Source organism: Hesperophylax consimilis, chromosome 29 (genome assembly GCF_061612785.1).
Source record: "Hesperophylax consimilis isolate HC1 chromosome 29, BYU_Hcon_1.0, whole genome shotgun sequence".
NCBI classification, from domain to species: domain Eukaryota; kingdom Metazoa; phylum Arthropoda; class Insecta; order Trichoptera; family Limnephilidae; genus Hesperophylax; species Hesperophylax consimilis.
The window spans coordinates 7,537,853-7,555,658 of NC_142864.1; the positions used below are offsets into that span (position 1 = coordinate 7,537,853).

At 34.8% G+C, this 17,806-nt stretch overlaps 1 protein-coding gene across 1 annotated transcript; it reads right to left on the reverse strand.

Moving 5' to 3' along the window:
- Nucleotides 1-10,068: 10,068 nt before the first annotated feature.
- Nucleotides 10,069-12,540, reverse strand: LOC149409839 (uncharacterized). The gene has a single exon (XM_089649200.1). The coding sequence runs from the start codon at nucleotides 12,538-12,540 to the stop codon at nucleotides 10,069-10,071; it is 2,472 nt and encodes an 823-aa protein (XP_089505326.1).
- Nucleotides 12,541-17,806: the final 5,266 nt, after the last annotated feature.

Consider the following 17,806-nt stretch of genomic DNA (forward strand, 5'->3'; position numbering starts at 1 on the left):
ATCCTGACAACACTAAAACGAACGATTTTCAAATACAGTATTAGACTCTCGATTTTCTGGGACAGATTGCTAAAAATTAAACAATTAAATTAACATCCGATAAAGCAAAACCTTTTTTAAATGCTTCAATTTAAAAGTAGGTATCTATATAAAAAATATGTTGTTCAGATAGTGTTTTTATAATTAACTTTGTTTGAAAAAAAACAGCTACTGGAGTAAAGCGCTAAATAACTGAATAATACGAAATTACAAACGCCCAAAATTTGTAAATGATTGACTTTTTTCGTCTGTGTGAAGTAAATATAAAAAAAAGATTAATAGCACTAAAAGATTTTGTTTTTCTATTAGCACTGAGAATAATTCGTAACACATTTTTTTCTGTGAAAACACTACCGCCTTGTAGTAAAGAAGAAAAAAACTTTTTGGTTAAAAGCTTTTTATTTTTGGGGTATTATGCCGTGTTGCGCTACCTCCTTCTATAGCCAACGTATCGGACAGGGGGCAATTGTGTAATTATTACACATCTATCCTTGACGTTGTTCGGAACGTTGGCTAAAAAAAGAGGTAGCGCAACACGGCATAATACCCCAAAAATAAATCAATATAATACTTTTGGCCGTGAAAATCTCAAATCACTTTGAACTTTTTAGTCTATGAAACGTCCCGGTTAAATCTGACCTGGTAAATTGAGAGTCTACTGTATCAATCTATCAAATCTGACGTTTCGCTGATGACAGCGCGAAAGGCGCGAACTCTCGCATTTTGTTAAGTTTTATTTATAAATTAATAAGTTTTACTGAATTATCTATAATATTATTACGCTAACGTCTGCCATCCGCACTCGCTCCGCGTACAGATACAAACAGAAGTGCTGCCATCTAGTTAAAATTATTAGCGTTGTTTGAAAATCTTCCTGTGAATTCGGACCCTCCCAACCCCGCGGCTATACCGCCGCAAGGGATTACATGAATACATTAAACAGTTATCCATAAACATTACGAAATACGTTTTTATCTTAATTATGTACTCACAATAATATATATATATTGACACTTATAATAGTAAACCTTACGCGAAATACAGACATTATAATCCGACCTATCTCCTTGTTATCAATTGCTACCCATCCTTGCAATCACACTTAACACAAAAGAAGCTAGTTTATAAGAAATTAATTTAAAACAAACTACATTAACAAACACATTAAGTTTTGTACTGTTTACTAGGTGTTATAAATATATTTTTTAACTTGATACTAATCTGTTTTACTGTTTACTAGATGGTTGTAATGACTGTCCACTCTAGCGACTAATTCTTGTAAATTATTACAATTTCAATGATTCAATCAAAGACCAATATAATTACAAAGAAATCTAAATTACAGTTATACTATCATAATATAAACATATTTTTCAATAGATTTTCATGTTTTAATTTCTAATTTTAATTCGCTAAATACCTTATAATCAACTTTTAAAAGGAGCCAATTTTTTAACAAAACTGAATTTTAGATTTAATACCAAAATACTTGAACAAACTGAATAATATTTTTTTAAATCATAGTATACTAAATATGTAGTATTTTTAATTTCTGTTTCAAATTAAGAAATATAGGCCATTAAAAAATTCAATTTTCATTATTTAGAGGCAAATTTGAAACTTTTTTATGAGTTAATTGTAATTATTAAATAAATAATCTTACCGATTCTACTATGTCAATATAATGAAATATAAAATAAAATAAAAAAAAGATCTTTAAAGAAACGTTTTTTGGGTGGAAATTTAAATTTATATACAACAAATTTGTGTTCCAACATAAATTAGTCGTTTGTAATTTAAATTTAAGCCCATAAAAAAGATTTTTTTATTAATTTTATTTTATATTTACATACCAGGGTGGGCAAATTATATTTTTTTAATTACCATTAACTCACAAAAAATTATCAAAGCTGTCTCTAAAAATGTGAAAATTTTTAATTTCTTAATGTCTTAGTTTTTGTAATTTAAAACGCAAATAAATAAATTAGCATATATCCATATTAGATTAAAAAAAAATCCTTTTTTTGTTGGGTATTTCGACCTCAAATCCAAAATTTAAGTTTTGTAGCCGTTCCTCTTAACGTTTCCCGGCTACTTCAGAGAAATTTTAATAACATCTGAACAACCAGATACTTCCTGACCTTCCACTTCTCCATTTCCATCCCTTCCCCACTACCTTAAGCCACAAAACAACGGAGATGTAAGACCCGCTAACTCTGGACATTTTGGAGCAGTTGTCACTCTTGTGAAGTATTCACATAAAACGGTATTTAGCAAATATAAATTAGAAATTAAAACGTTAAATCGGTATAGAAACGTATTTATGTTATGATAGCAGAACTGCATATAAGATTTTTATAACCTATAATATCTTCAATTGAATCATAGCTCACGTAAGAATAAAAAGAATTTGGATGTATCATAATACGGATCTCAAACAAAACAATTTTAATATTTAGTTTGTACTGTTTTTTCCAATGTGATACAAATATTTATTTTGAATTATAAATTACTTTTATATTCCTTCTACAATTTTTTTCACGATCTGTACAATACAATATATTATAATCTGTTTAAATGATTGTTATATTGTATGTAACATCTTGAAAAATGAATTTACTATTGTAATTTAATATTTCAATATTTTTACATGATATTTTAACTTTGAATTGAACTTTTTCAGCATTTCTTGTTCCTACTTACTTTTATCATTATTTTTTTAATGATAAACTAATGTTTGAAAGACAAGGATTTTTAAGCATAGCACAAAGGATAACAAATTATTATAAGCAATAATTAGTAGCCTGCCGAGTAAAAATAAATGCCACCAACGGGAATTGAACCCGCACCTTCTGATGTCCGGTCAGGTGCTCTGGACTACTGAGCTACGTCTACTTATTTCCAACCCAAATAATTCAATATGTACCAGTACTTCAATCTAATTATTGCTTATAATAATTTGTTGTACTTTTTTTCAAATTTGTTTACAATTTCTGTCTCTCAGATTTTAAAATACTTTGAATAGTAAAGTTTTGACAAATTTTACTGTATTTTTACAATAATTCAGTGATGTTTTATCAATATTTGCATTTCAACGTTTGATTTCATTAAAAAAAATATTGTGAGTTCATTATTTTATCATAGTTTTGTAAATGTTTTTATAATCTATTGAGGTAGGATGTTGTTACAATATTCAAGAAGCAGTTTGTACATTTCAGCATATTATCAATATGTATTGTTATATTTAACACATATAATATGTAATAATTCAGCCATTATTTCTTTAGTTTGTACTGTCATCTTGTACAGTGGATTTAACCACAATTTGTGCAAATCTACAATTATATATTTGTTTAAACATTAAACAAAAGGTAAACCAGTACAAAAAATTAAAATACAATAGAATATACCCTATATGCAATTTTCTTTACAAAGCCACAAGCTTTTCCAAATATTTCTTTGGTTACAAAACAATTTTGACCAATTGAAACAAATCACAAATACAAATTTATCAAACAAGTTTATTTTTATTGAATTTAACAAAAAATGTTTTTTTCTGTCAGAAATTTATAGGTTAATGCAAATAGTTTCAGCTCACTATTTCACTTCCATCATGAGCAATTTAGCTTCGAAATGTTCATATATCGTTAAAATCATTAAACCAGATGCAATATCTTTCACTTGTTCAAGTGGAACTCAAATTACTCAAATTTTATCTGTCCTGCGTAGCATTTTTTTTGAATTACGTAAAAAAGCATAGAGAAATGCCATCATAGACTAATTCTTTTCGTAATAATGCTCCAACGTTTCGGACAGTGTTACGTTGTCCATCATCAGGGCAGATGTGTCGATTGTGATGATGTGTGTTTATGGTGGCTTCCCAGGGGCATCACCATTGGTGATGCCCCTGGGAAGACTCACTAGGTTAATTAACTCCCTTCCAGCTAACTTGGATATTTTCCATATGTCCTACAACGACTTTAAGCGCGAAATATTGTATTTGTTTTAACTGTATACTTATGTATAAAATTTTCTTCAATAATTTGTTTACCGCTTTTGCAATGTATTGGTTTTTGTACTGTTTTTGCAAATAAATAAAATATAAATATAAATGTGTTTAGCGATATTCTGTTACGCGCTACAATCCTCTTGATCAGTTTTGGTGAAGCCATCAAATACCGTATACCGAGAACTATCAAGCTTAGCCCTGTTGCTCTATTAATATTAATGGGGTTCTTGTGGATTTCAATTTCATCTGTAATTATGCGTGCTCGATGCGTTTTGGGTCTTCCCAGGACTTCAGGAACAAATACAAAGTAATGGCTTAAGAGGATTGGAGCAGGCAACATGGTATCTTTTCTACATACATCAATACACATTTCACCACAATATACACATCTGCCCTGATAATGGAATCTGTAACGCTGTTCGCAACATTAGCTAAAGAAGTGAAAATCTCTAATCAAATCTCCAAAATGCTTTTATGTCTAAAATGAAATAATATATTACTATGCACTGCAAATAATATACTACTATGTACTGCAAATAATATATTACTACTATGCACTGCAAATTTAAACACGATAAACCAAAAGGAAGTGTTTAAAAATAAGTATGTACACTTAAGAATTCTTGGTTTAAGATAAATCATAGGGTGTTCAGAAGTATGTATTATCCTGATCTGTACCTGAACCTGTACCTCAGCCAATTAGAAACAAAATATGAACTACTTACTGAGGTTTATAGCCAATAAATCCACCGTCTATTCCATATTTTTAGGGGTTTTATAAATTTGGCATACTATTGCAAGCGATCGCTCAAGACGTTTTGCAAACTTGTCGTAATATGGCAAAAATCGTTTGAGTGGTTAGAACCCAAGTTAATATCAAATTTTGTAACTGGAAAAAGCTCTTTCTGACCAAGCCTTATACAATGGAGTTCAGGACTATGTGAAATTAACCAGGACACCAGAAAACTAATAATATGAATATATATTGCATTATTTTTGTTAGTGATTTAATTATCTTTGAGTTTAAAATTGTTTTGTAATCAAACTGTTAAGATTTCAGCATGAGACTTAAACATACAAGAAATACAATTTGAAACCCTCCATGTTGACAAAATGGCGTACATTTGAAAAATTCTTCAAAAATAATTTTTAAGATAAATGAAAAATACAGAAAATGAGAGCTTGGTCTTAACTTCTTCTGTTCAATTAAATTGCAATTTATTAATCACTAAAATTATTGTAAGAGTCTCTCAACAACAATAAAATGGGTAAAGGAACATTAGAAACCATATTGAGCAGTACAGTAAACTTGCAATCATCGCCTCTTACATCGCATACTCTTAGTAAGGTTAAAATGACTTGCGCCGTCTTTCCCAATATTTTCAATATCTCAACGGGGTAAAATGGCGCTCGCCGTTTTTAACATTAATTCGAAACCATAAGAACCTGCCAACTTTATAATCATCCCGCCATGACATTCACAACAATCATTAATATTTCTACCTTTCCATATAATATAGGCGGGATGACAGATTCAAATGTATTCGACAACACATTTATAATTTAAATATAATTTTTAAGGATTTGAATACCATTAATGTAAATATATATTTATAAATAATTTGAACACTCTACTGGAAAGTTAAGTAATAGGAACTATATTGGTTGTCACAAGTGTGATTACTTTACACTGCGTTCTTGTCGCACGTCCAATGTACAAACGTTACCAACAACGCACAAATTCATTTACCCTTTTACGCATTTAAAAATCATATATTATTTTCCACCAAAATGTGCAAATTATTAGGTGGATTGTAATGTAAACTAAATCAAGATCGTTCGTCTCAATTTCGTTTGCAGATTCGACGTGCGTCCAATTTTTTAAACACGTGTAAATATTATACTTAAAGTTTTACAAAAAACCGCCCGATCTATAATATTCTTTGTTTATTTTCATAATTAACTTTTCCTTAATCTAAGATTTTGTTTTGTTTCTATTTAATTAATGGAGTCAATATATTTGGTACAGTTGTCTTGCTAAGATGTCAATATTTTCAGTCTTTCTGTGTGTAATTTACCTCCCAAGCTTCCGTTTTATACCGAGAAATACTAAATGTGATTTATTTTCAAAACTAACCAAATAGAGGACTCCTGTGAAATAACCAAATAAACCAATCGTTCCTTGTAAAGAACAAACTGCCAAATCAAAGGATCTAAAAACAATTCTAAGATGAGGGACTTAAGTACGAGTGACTAAAATCAGTATAAGTGATGATACATGAAAAATTATGCAATTAAATCAGGTATTTGGATTACGAAGCATAACTTCTGATGCTCTCTTTCATTAGAAACATGAATTCACAATACAAAATCCTTTGGATGATTCATTACTCATTTGTTTATACATATATAGAAGTCCTTTCATCATAGAATCATTGCTAGAACAAATTTAATTATTACTGATTTCATAAATCATTTTGAATCAAACTTTCCAAAAGGTTTATAAATATATAGTTACCGCCTAAATAGGAACTGAAAAGAACAGAAAAAATCTGTTTACATTAAAGTTTTATAAATATAATATTAAAAATTATATAGTTTGTGTAACCAACTTTTAGCAAATGGTTAAATTAAAAGATTGCTTAAAATTAATAGGATAAATAATTAAATATTTTATAGTTGCAGTTCTGTCTCGTTTAAAGGGGAAATTCATATTAAATACAAAAAAGGAATACATATGATTTTTACACATAAAGTTTTGGCTAATTTTCTATGTTCTATTTTAGGGTTTATTAATACATAGTTAGTCAAACTGCCTCTTAGGAACTCTTTTGGAATTAAAACCACCTCGTGATTGAAGAAGGAAAACCCGACTGTGGTCAAATTATACGAATATTCTGTGGCCATTTGACCAAAAGTCAAACGGTCAAAGTCATTTAGCAAACCTTATTTTCAAATCAAGTTAGACAAACGTAAACATTCAATGACACGAAAAACAAGCACTATGCATGCGTTTTTTAAAGACTGCTCCTCGCTATAATTGGAAACAGTGAGACTATGGAATGTTATATATTGTTATTTTGACCTTCTGTGCTCTCTGTAAGTAAATGGGTGTGTTGAAGAAGTACCGCATGAGGGTTGAAGTCTAGAGATATCAACCCTAATCTACTATTAGCACATAGTTATTCTTCAAGAACGGCGGTATTTTACAGATTTGCTGGAAGAAGCAAATAATATTGATTTGTTAAATGCTTAGAAGGATGGAGCTCACTTGCAAACAGGTAAGAAAAGGTACGAAAAAACTTAGGGCCCATGTCATCTTTGGAAATGCTGCGTGAAGGGTCTTTTTAAGGAGTTGACATGGGTCTTGAAGAGTCCCGTGTTGTAGGAGGGAGGAAACACAGAGACCGGCAAATCTGATTTGCTGTCGTAGAAACGACTCGTTCTCATGTGACATATGTCAACCGTGTACAAATGTTGACTATGCACTGGTGGCCGAAGAGATTAATGAAGCTGGTTCCTCACCTTCAGCATTCCCACTTGCTGCCGGTACTCTAAAGATTGCTAAGATAGGGAAATCTATCGAATGTACCACCGGCTTCTGCAGTTTTGTTTCATTTTTGTACTATTTTGGGGATTTTGACCAGAGGTGGCTACCAAATACAACAGTGGGGAGCACTTGCGATTTGTACAGGGTCAGCAGTTATGTACTATTAAAGTATCTGCATGTCCTGTACAGCATGCTCATTGTTTGTGACTCAAATTCTTCTCTGATAGGAATGATAGAACATTGGTGATTAAAATAGCTAGACAGCACCATTATTCGATTCATTAGAAATGAATAGAAGTGAAGGTATGTTATGACTTATTAAGTTTTACCGTTCCAGGTACTTTATCCAAGTACGGTTCCAAAGATGTAGCAGGTTCAATCCTGTGCAAGTTAAGCCCTCTACTATTGTACAAGCAATATTTTCCCACTTATTATTCTTTTGAAAGTTTAAGTTGACGGCCGGCATAGTCCAGTGGTAACGCATTGGACTGCCATTCCGAAGGTCGCGGGTTCGAACCCGGCGTGCGCAAATAAATTTTATTTGATTAATTTGTGTTATTTCACAATTAATTAATTAAAATAATATATAGTATATTTGCGGCACGTTCCAGAGTGGAAGATACTACCAGTATCGCCCTGGTGTAAGACCACCATTCAGAATTGAAACGTTGCTCCAAATGGCTTTAGCCGTGTTTAGTGACTAGATCTGAATAGCCAGGTACTTCCCCACCTTCCTATTTTCCTTCCCCACTTACCTTCAGCCTCACAACATCCCCCAATTGGGGATGCCATAGTCTCACTGGCTCCAGACGGGAGCAGTTGGGACTCTTGTGAGGTATTCACTATAAAAAAAGAAAAAAAAAGTTGATTTTTTAAAGTTTGTCTTTTTCGTGTTGAGAATAAGGTTGCAGTTGTTCTTACTTAAGAAAGTTACATTGGAAAGACACTAAGCCCTGTATGTTTGAGTGACACAGGTAGGGTTTGGGCGAATATTTACAAAACAATACAAATAGAATAGGGTTTTGATAAGCTCGATGGAATACGTCCTTCACAAATACTTAAAAAATATAACTAGATGAGATATTTAGGGCGACTAGAACGGCAGATCCAAATATATATTCAAAAAGAGGATTACTCCACCATAGACACAAGCAGTATTGCCAGATACAACAGAGTTTACCAGAGATAAAGATCCTATAAGAAATCAAATAGAGCTTGGCGAACTAAAGAATGCCATTCGTGTACTGTGCAGATTTGCCGAAGTTATTCAGAATTCTTCGGGAATCCATAATGATGATTGTGGCTCTTACCAATTTTGGTTTCTGCGCATCTGCCGTCAGGAGCATTCTCTTGCTTGCCAACTCCACCTACTTAGATAAACGTCGTTGCTAGTTGATTTAAAATTATGTCAACATTGAGGTTATGTTATTTTGTTAGATGATTGCAATCTGGACAGACTATTAGAATGAAGGATGCTAACAACTGTACACCTCTCGTAAGTCACAATCAGGAATAAGAGATGAAACAGAGGAAGAAGTTAGGAAGTTAGTTGACAATGTAAAATACATTGTTTAAAGATTAATGTCTGGGATGTTCACAGCTGTCCAGCAAATCAGACAAAGTGCCAAGTCAGTAAGTTGACTAATTTTAATAATATTAGCGATTGTAAGTTCGGTTAGATGAAGTACTTTTCTCAGTAAAATATGGTGTACCTGGCAAAAGGATCTGCCAAATACATAATATACATACTAGGAATGCAGAAAGAAACATGTCTATAAAGTTTGTTACAGTTAGGTTAGGTTAGAGTAAGTTATACACAATAGTAAAGTAATGTTTAGTAAATCACAGGTGTAGCCGACTCCCCAACTGAATATCCCATGCAATGTACACAATCTCATTTTAAATAAAACTATCGTAATGATAAACCTAAACAGACATCTTCATACGTTCTAGTACGTATTTTGACTATATATATTTACTATGTTTACCTTACAAGTAAAAAAAAGGAACATTTTTTATTTCTTACGTTAAGTTTTGAAAATCATTCACGTACTAGAAAAATGGTTAGCACCATGACCCGTCTGTAATATTCATCTAAATTTTAATTGTAATATTTACCCATTTCTTAGTACGGCCCGTGAGAGGTAGTTCTCCCGCGGGCACTCGCGAAAAATTCCCTTAAATGTATAGTTTATACAAATGCTACCATACGTCCAACCGTTACCTAGCTAGACCACCCGCGGTCAAACAATTCAATTACATCCATCAATATAAGCATCGCGGTGTGGATTTTCAACACTTTACGCTAAGATATCCAATTCTGGAACTAAATCTTCATATTATCCATTCCATATAAATATAAAACTTACTATCTAAGAAATAGGAACTATTTTTTTGTGTGCTTTTTTTGTATCCTCCTGTTACAAAGTTTGGATTTTGTCAAATTGTTTAAAACATTTCGTCGTCGCCTTTAGGCCGGCGTCAGGTTGAAGGATATTGTGATAGCTCCGGTGGCACGCCGGCGAACCGGCAGGAACACCACGGAGGGGACAAACTTCCCGCCACTCTCCTCGGGAGTGTTCTCTTCGATCACAAACGGCTGCATGGTGATGGCCGTTTGGTCTCCCTCCGATTCCATGATCCTAGGGACTGCATAGATTGCGGGCATCTTGTTCTTTCTACGCTCGTCTTCCAAATTGTTGTCTCCATCCACTGCGGGCAACGGTTCTTCCGCTCCGTCTCGCACCGCGTAGTGCTGACTTCTCAGGTGCGTCTCCATCTCTCCGAAGTTACACGTTTTAAAGTCGCACTCGTAGCACTCAAACAGTTCTAACTTGCTGTGTCCGTTTCCTTGTTGGGTCTGTTCTTTGTCGTCGTTGGTTTCCGGGGTCTTCAGTCTGCTTTGGCATTCCCTCGTGGAAGTCGGACTCGAGTCCAGACCGGGTCTATCTCTCCACTCTGGCAAGGAGTGTGTGGTTATAATATGAAACTGTAACGCTTCCGGCTTGCTAAAAGACTCCGGGCACATCGGACATAGGATATCCATCTCTGGTCCTTGAACGTGAGATTTCTCATGGACGTACAAAAAGGAAAGAATGGAAGTAGAAAATGGACAGTAGGAACAGTTGTAAGTCTTAATGTCTGGATTGTTTAGGTTGAACATGTTCAAGAGCTTTGGCTCGACTAACTTAGAATAAAATGGAAGTCTCTCCTGTAAGTCCAAGGGCATGTTCTGTGAGTTGGATGACATATTACTTGCGTCAGGAATTGATAATGGATTCACAAGTTGTTTATTACTTTTAGCTTGCTGGGCTTTTGCTTGCGCTTTGTATTGCACTTCTAGTTCTTTCCACTTGTCCACACCGGCTTTCCCGTGGTCACTGAGAAGATGTGCCTTCAGCCATTTGCTTGTTCTGAATCTTCTGCTGCAGAACGGGCAAACCTCAATAAAGTGAGCTATAAATCTGTTGTTGAGTATGCTGGCTTCTGGTGGTGGTTTGAGTGGGCTAGTGACTGGTGGAACATTGAATTGTTCCGGCTCTCCCACGAGAGCTCTCATCTGGGGCAAAGGAGCTCCCGGTTCTACGATCCCGTGGGTGTTATGTTTGTGAACTCGCAAGAAGTATTTGCTACACAGTTCTTTGTTGCAGATATCACAAATGACTCCTCCAATCTGGGTTCCATTCTCTATCTCAATACCGTGCATTCTTTGCATATGTGTCTTCATAAAGTATTTGTTGCAAAGTTCTTTGTTGCAAATCTCGCAGTAGCTGTTGGTTGGTGTTAAAGACATGGAAGCTCTCCGTTCTCTTTGCTGAATGGTTTCCTTATCTGGAGACAGTCCGTCCATGTTATTTAGCTTCTGCTCGCTGAAAGCCATCTTCGGTGTATGGAATTCTTCAATGTGTTTTTTAAGTAGTGAAACTGAAGGGAATTCCTTTTCGCAGATTGTGCAGATGGGCTTTTGCTGTATAGACCCATCGATGCTGGTATCTTCACCACTTACAGATGGGAATGTAAAGTTTTCAATAGAGCCTGGCATCGATATTCCGTGATCAGACATCATGTGAAATTGTAGGACATAGTTGTTATCAAATTCCTTTTTGCAAACATAACACTCCACAATCTTGTTGACACTCAGATCGTTCAGCTGAGAAATCATCGTTTGCAACTTTTGAAGATCTTCGCTGATGAAAATAGTTGTAGGAGATTGCTTTGCTTGTTCGTTCTTTATGGCTTCCTCGCTCAGTGCCTCTCTTTTGCCTTCTGTGATGTTGGATTCTATAGACTGAGTGGATAGAGGTCTGACATTGTTGGTAGGAGTCAACATCTCCTTGATGTGCTTGGGGGTCAACATTCCTTCTGGAGATTGTCTTTTCTCCTGATCCTCACTCATGATCAAGTTCAAAGGGCTTGTCTGTCCATCTTTTCTCTCAAAGTTTCCAGGCATCTGTGGTAGGGATTCTTTTGGAGTATACTTGTCTGTTGGTGATGGGAGGAGTCCGTGCCGCTTTATCTTATGCGTTTTTAGGAAGTATTTGTTACAATACTCCTTGCAGCATATCTTGCAGAAGGCCTCTGGGTTGATGACACCTAGTCGTCTCAACATATCGGCACTGAAGCCCGAATCTCTGGCTTTCTTCGAAGAGTCTGGTGATAGTTTCCTCGGAGTGGGTGTCATAAATTGTTCTTCCTGATCTTGGCGATTATCTCCTTTGTAAATAAAGTTTTCTGGAATGGTGTTGTCGTCAGAACTGCTCCTGACATCGTCCAGTTGCAGTTGACGCGGGTTGACGGGCATGTGGAGTGCTGCTGATTGTGTTTCAGCATTGGTCTTTTCGATTTCTCTAGCTTCTTCCATCATCTTCTGAATCTTTGCTTTTTGTCTTTGACTAGCCAATAAGGCGGCTTCATAAGATTTGGCGTAGTCAGCGAGCATCATGTTGTTCTTGAACTTCAGGGCCGATGACGCAAAGGCTGCCGGGATGAAAGAAGCGTCCAGGTTGAGACCGTCTGTACCACTGCCAGATGGGTTGTTCTCGTAAATCCCATGCTTGTTAGCTTTATGGGTCTTCAGGAAGTACTTATTGCAGAACTCCTTGCTGCAGAGCTCGCAATAAGCTTCAGGGTTGAAGATTCTGATGGGTTCCATCATAGGTCTTTGCGGCGGAACACCTCCCGGGAACAATGGAAACGGAGGGCAGAGTGGATTAAAGTTTCCTGGAAGAGAATCCTTGGGGATTTCGTGCGTAAAACCCAAGGCATTTTTATAAAGATCTGCCATTTTGGCTTGAAAGTCAGTGCCCCACGCTTCCATTCGAGGGTCGGGTATGTTCGGGCCTGAAGTGGGGGCCACGCTGGTTCCTGGACTGTTCTCCTCCGACTCGTAAGGCTCCATCTTGCACTCCACACCATGCCTCCCGTTCCTTTCCGCGTGCTCATTATCGAAATGCGACCTCAGCAGCTCAGAGTTGAGGAAGATGATCCCGCAAACTCTGCAAGGATATCTACCGTTGGGGTTCAATGCGTACTTATCGGACCCATTCGGCGAACTCTGCTGTTGGTCATTGACCGATTGAGGCCTATATCTATCAGGAATCCTCTCCTCCGTCTGCTTCTCTCCAACCGAGTGCGGTCTGTACCTCTCATTCATGTTCTGTAAACTACCGTCTCTATTGTACCCGATTTGGCAATCAACTCCATCCTTCTTGGCGTCTTTGATCCTGTATGAGTTAAGCCTATCAATATCGTTTCGTTTTCCGTAATCTTGCCGCTCGTAGACGACTTGGTTGTCTTCAATGTGTTCTTTGTACTTGTCGAGATATCCTTTGGAATTCTGGCTGGAGAATTCATTGTTTTCTTTGTCACCGTAAGCTCCGCTCTGGTCGTTTCTGAGTTCTCTCACTAATTCGTCTTCTTCGCTGAAGGTTTTGAAGCCTTCTCCTTTCACGCAATCGTATTCCTTTCTGTCCTCATCGTCATTAGTGTAATTGGCGGCCTCGTCTTCCTGGTCCTCGGGGGCGAGATACTCGGGAGGCTCGGGGCCCGAGAGACAGACGGGCGCGAGGGGGCCCGGGTCGTGCGGGCCCCCTGAGATGCGCACGGGGGTGCTTTGCTTGCGGCGCTTGGCGAGGCGCGCCAGCGGGCAGGGCAGTGCAGGCAGGGCTTCCTCCAGGGGGCGTTTGGCCCCAGTGGACATGGCGGCGTCAGGGCGTCACCTCTGCATCTGGAAATGAACAAGTCATATGGTTCAAATCATGAAAATATTAATTTATCTTTTAAATCTGCGGTATTCGGATAAAAGGCGATGGATTCGATTTTTGAGTTATTTTAATGGTGAATTTTTCAATGCCTGCATACTAAACAATTTTTTTTACACATTTTCATTAAAATGAGCATTAAATTGTTTTGTAGAATTAAAATCATACATTTATTAATTTATTTTTTACCATAATTAACAAGATAATGGAAATTTAAAATTACATGCGAAGTATTGCTTATGTTTTGCAAATAAATATTGTTGCCTAGAAAGCTGCAGATAAATGGACAAGAATTTCACCACACTTCTTTCCTTCGTGTGTCGTTCCCCAAGGATTTCAATTAGGTCCAATTCAATTTGGGCTATTGGTAAATCATGTCCTTGATATTTTCGATTCGGATCCAATGTTTTCAGATGATTCTTAAATATTCAAATCAATCAGAATTGCCAATGACTGCGAGACGACTTGTCTAGCAAACGTTTTTCAAGATTTTTTATGGTGAAAAAAAAACAATTACCCATTGATGAAATTGACTCATCAAAAGCAATGACTAAACATTTTTAAAAATTTAAATAACTAACTAACATCACGCCATCTCTTAGCTGTTAGCAGACACTTGCTTCTTTCACATTCATACATCATCTAATACATATTAGTCTATTAATCTGACTCTTGACATGGCCCGACTCAAGTTTTGGTACAAAAGTTTAACTATTTTATTCAATTTTAAGCATCTACGATTTAAATAATATTATCCAGGTAGGTGTGAAATTTCTTAGATTATTCTATAAATACCTACATATATAATAAAGATATTCACATTAGTAATTAAATATTAAAAATTATTAATTTCGATATTTGATTTCATTTGACATATATCAATCTCTCCAGAAAAATGGGCAAAAAATCATTTTTTTACCGTGCTTTGCCCGAGTTTTCGACCGATGCCGTGTGTTGTGCTGGTTTATACAAAAAAATAATATAGTTATATAAATTGTAGCTAAGATTTACCGTCGATGTACTTTTAATGTCAGCAATTGGATTTTTTTACAACAAACGATTGAATATATTATGAGGAATTTTTGACGATGCGCGACGCGATTTGTAATAAAATATTTACGTAATACGGGTTTTCCAATAAGAGGTGTTATTTTGATATTCAATCGTAAAAGATCAATGGTTTCATTGCTTGTGTGGCACGTAGCGCCGTCTTGTTGAAAGAAAACGTTGTTCAGATCAATACCATCTAATTTCGGCCATAAAAAATCATTAATCATCTCTCAATAACGCAATTAAATCACCGTAACTGTTGCTCCAGACTCATTTTCAAAAAATTAAGGTCCAATGACTCTGCCGGACCATAAACCGCACCAAAAAGTCACACGTTGAGGATAAAGAGACTTTTCAACAATAACTCTTGGGTTTTCCAAGCCACATATGCGACAATTTTGCTTGTTGACGAAGCCACCGAGGTGGAAATGGGCCTCATCACTCAAGATGATTTGCATTTGATTCACTCAAGTGAATTTTTATAATTTCGATGCGTTGTTGAAGCGTGTATCATTCCATTTTTATTAATGGCGTAGTTTTTACTTTTTTTACTTGTCAAAAAATGACAGCTTTAAAAGTAACATCTACTGAAATAACGGGCTATTCAAAATAACACCTCTTATTGGAAAACACTATTTAATAGATGTAAACACGAATTCCCGAATACCGTGTATTAAATTTGCAAGCAGCTGTAACTTTTTTAAAGTTGGGAAGAGTTGAAAATACATACAAAGAAGCCGGAAGGAATGCGATGGGTTTCCAAGTAGAAATGGGGATGAGATAAGAAACAAATAAGATTTAAGGTTAAATATTGAATTCAACAGCTGCCTACTTATCAAAAAAAAATTATTAAAAAAATATTCTCTTTTTTGTCAGTATCGCCCGGTGAAAGACCACCATTGAGAATAGAAACGCTGTGGCTTTAAATGGCATTATCTACGAGGTATTAAGGCCCCTTATTAAGCGTTCAAAGATGGTTTGAAAGGGAGATATGTAATTACGATTGTTAGAGAGAGCGCGCTAATATTAAAAAAAAAAACAATAATAATTAAGTGAGAAAGGTGAAAATATTTAATAAAACACGTCTCGTTTTAAATAGAGCAAAAAATTCTCGACAAATGTTTTAGTTGCATTTAAAGATACACTGTGAATTTTTTGATGCCTTTAACATATTAAATAACTTTGAGATATTTCTCTATCGAGGGAATTACATATAATCATCGTTTCGGCATTACAAATGTTTAAATAACATGTATATTTTTTAAAACTTAAAGAGTTAACGATAAACTTGTTATAAGTCGGCATAAATTGATTAAAAATTAACCAAACCTTCACCTTCAGCCTCACAACGTTAAGGATCTTATTACCCAACTCTGGGAAGACTTTTGTGCGATATCCTCATTAAATACAAATAAAAAATAATTTCAAATTAATCAAATACATTTGTATACACTATCAATGGCTGAGTTGGCACAGCGTTTGGGTCCCACCCAGGCGTCGTACGTTCAATTCCTCGACTGGCTAAGTCCTCCATCACGACACAAGCAACATATTCTGTTTACTGTGGTGGTAGTAGTAGAATTTAAAATGTTGTCAGGTTATTTGTAACCCGGTAATGTTTGTTTGTCTTTCTCTAATAGTGAATTAAATATTATTTACAACCCTTTTTTTATAATAATTTTAATTAATCACTTCTCATTGTAATAATATTGTCTATAGGTAGTGATTTGTCTATACTTGTTTGTCTATTCTTAAATGTATTAATGTTCATTATACGTTTATCCTGACAAAGAACTCATTGGTTTTTAAACACGTCGATCCTTAATAATTAAATATTGTTGTTTACAAAGTTATTTATTTTATTTAAATTAAAATGAGGCGAATTTTTGAAATAGAAAGAGTAAATTGTCTACAAAAAACTGCAACACTAAAACACAGAAAATAAAACTTACGTTATACATTTAATTAAATTATTGCTTCAATTACTTCGTCACATAACACACTCACAAATGAATTTAATTGAAAAAAAAACTAATTAAAAGTTTTTCACTTGTAAAATTAAGTCCCATCAATAATAAATTGATTTTTTTTAATGTCTTATTTGGCACATATTTACTATCAATAATTCCGATCACAATATTCTTAAAAGAATTTTAATTTTTTTTATTTAAAAAAATAAATAATTAAAAAACAACGAAATATTAATTTTTTATCGACTCTAAATTTTTTAAATTATTTTTCAGTGATGATTTTAATGTATTTTCCGTTATTATTATTTGAATATTGTATTTTAGGGTCCTATAGACGTGTGCCCAAGTCAGGTAGCGCGTGCCAACTGGATTCGAAGTAGGTACCTTTAATGTATTAGGTACCTAGTACCTACCCGTTATAAGTAACAACGCAGGGGCGGCCAAGGAAATATTAAGGGATAGCGAGTTAACTAAAACGAAATACTTATCCATTTCGAAATGATTTTGAATATAATTTCTTTTTTATTCATAATTTTGTACTTTTTGTATTAAAATATTAAACTTTTATCTTCTAAAAAGAAAACTCCTACCATCATCATTAGCTAAATATGTTGCTGGGACAATAATGGAGGACTTGGTTAGCAGAGGGATTGAAACAACGATGCCATGGGAATCCAATGCATTTGTCCATTCTGCCACTAACCGCTCAGTTGTAAAATAAAAGTTTTGACAAATTATTACGCATTTTTAAACATTTTAATTTTTAGTTTTTAATTAGGGCAACAATTTTCATCGTCATTGCTTTTGTAGTGAAAATAATGACATCGTATTTTTAGGAACACAATTTTCGTTAACATTGTTTTCATGGAACAAAAATATTACGAATCGTTTCAAGGAACCTAATTTTCGTAATTTTAATTTTATTTCC

Excerpts from the sequence above, each read along its gene's own strand:
- LOC149409839 (XM_089649200.1), bottom strand. The coding sequence starts at position 12,540 with ATGATGCTCGCTGACTACGCCAAATCTTATGAAGCCGCCTTATTGGCT.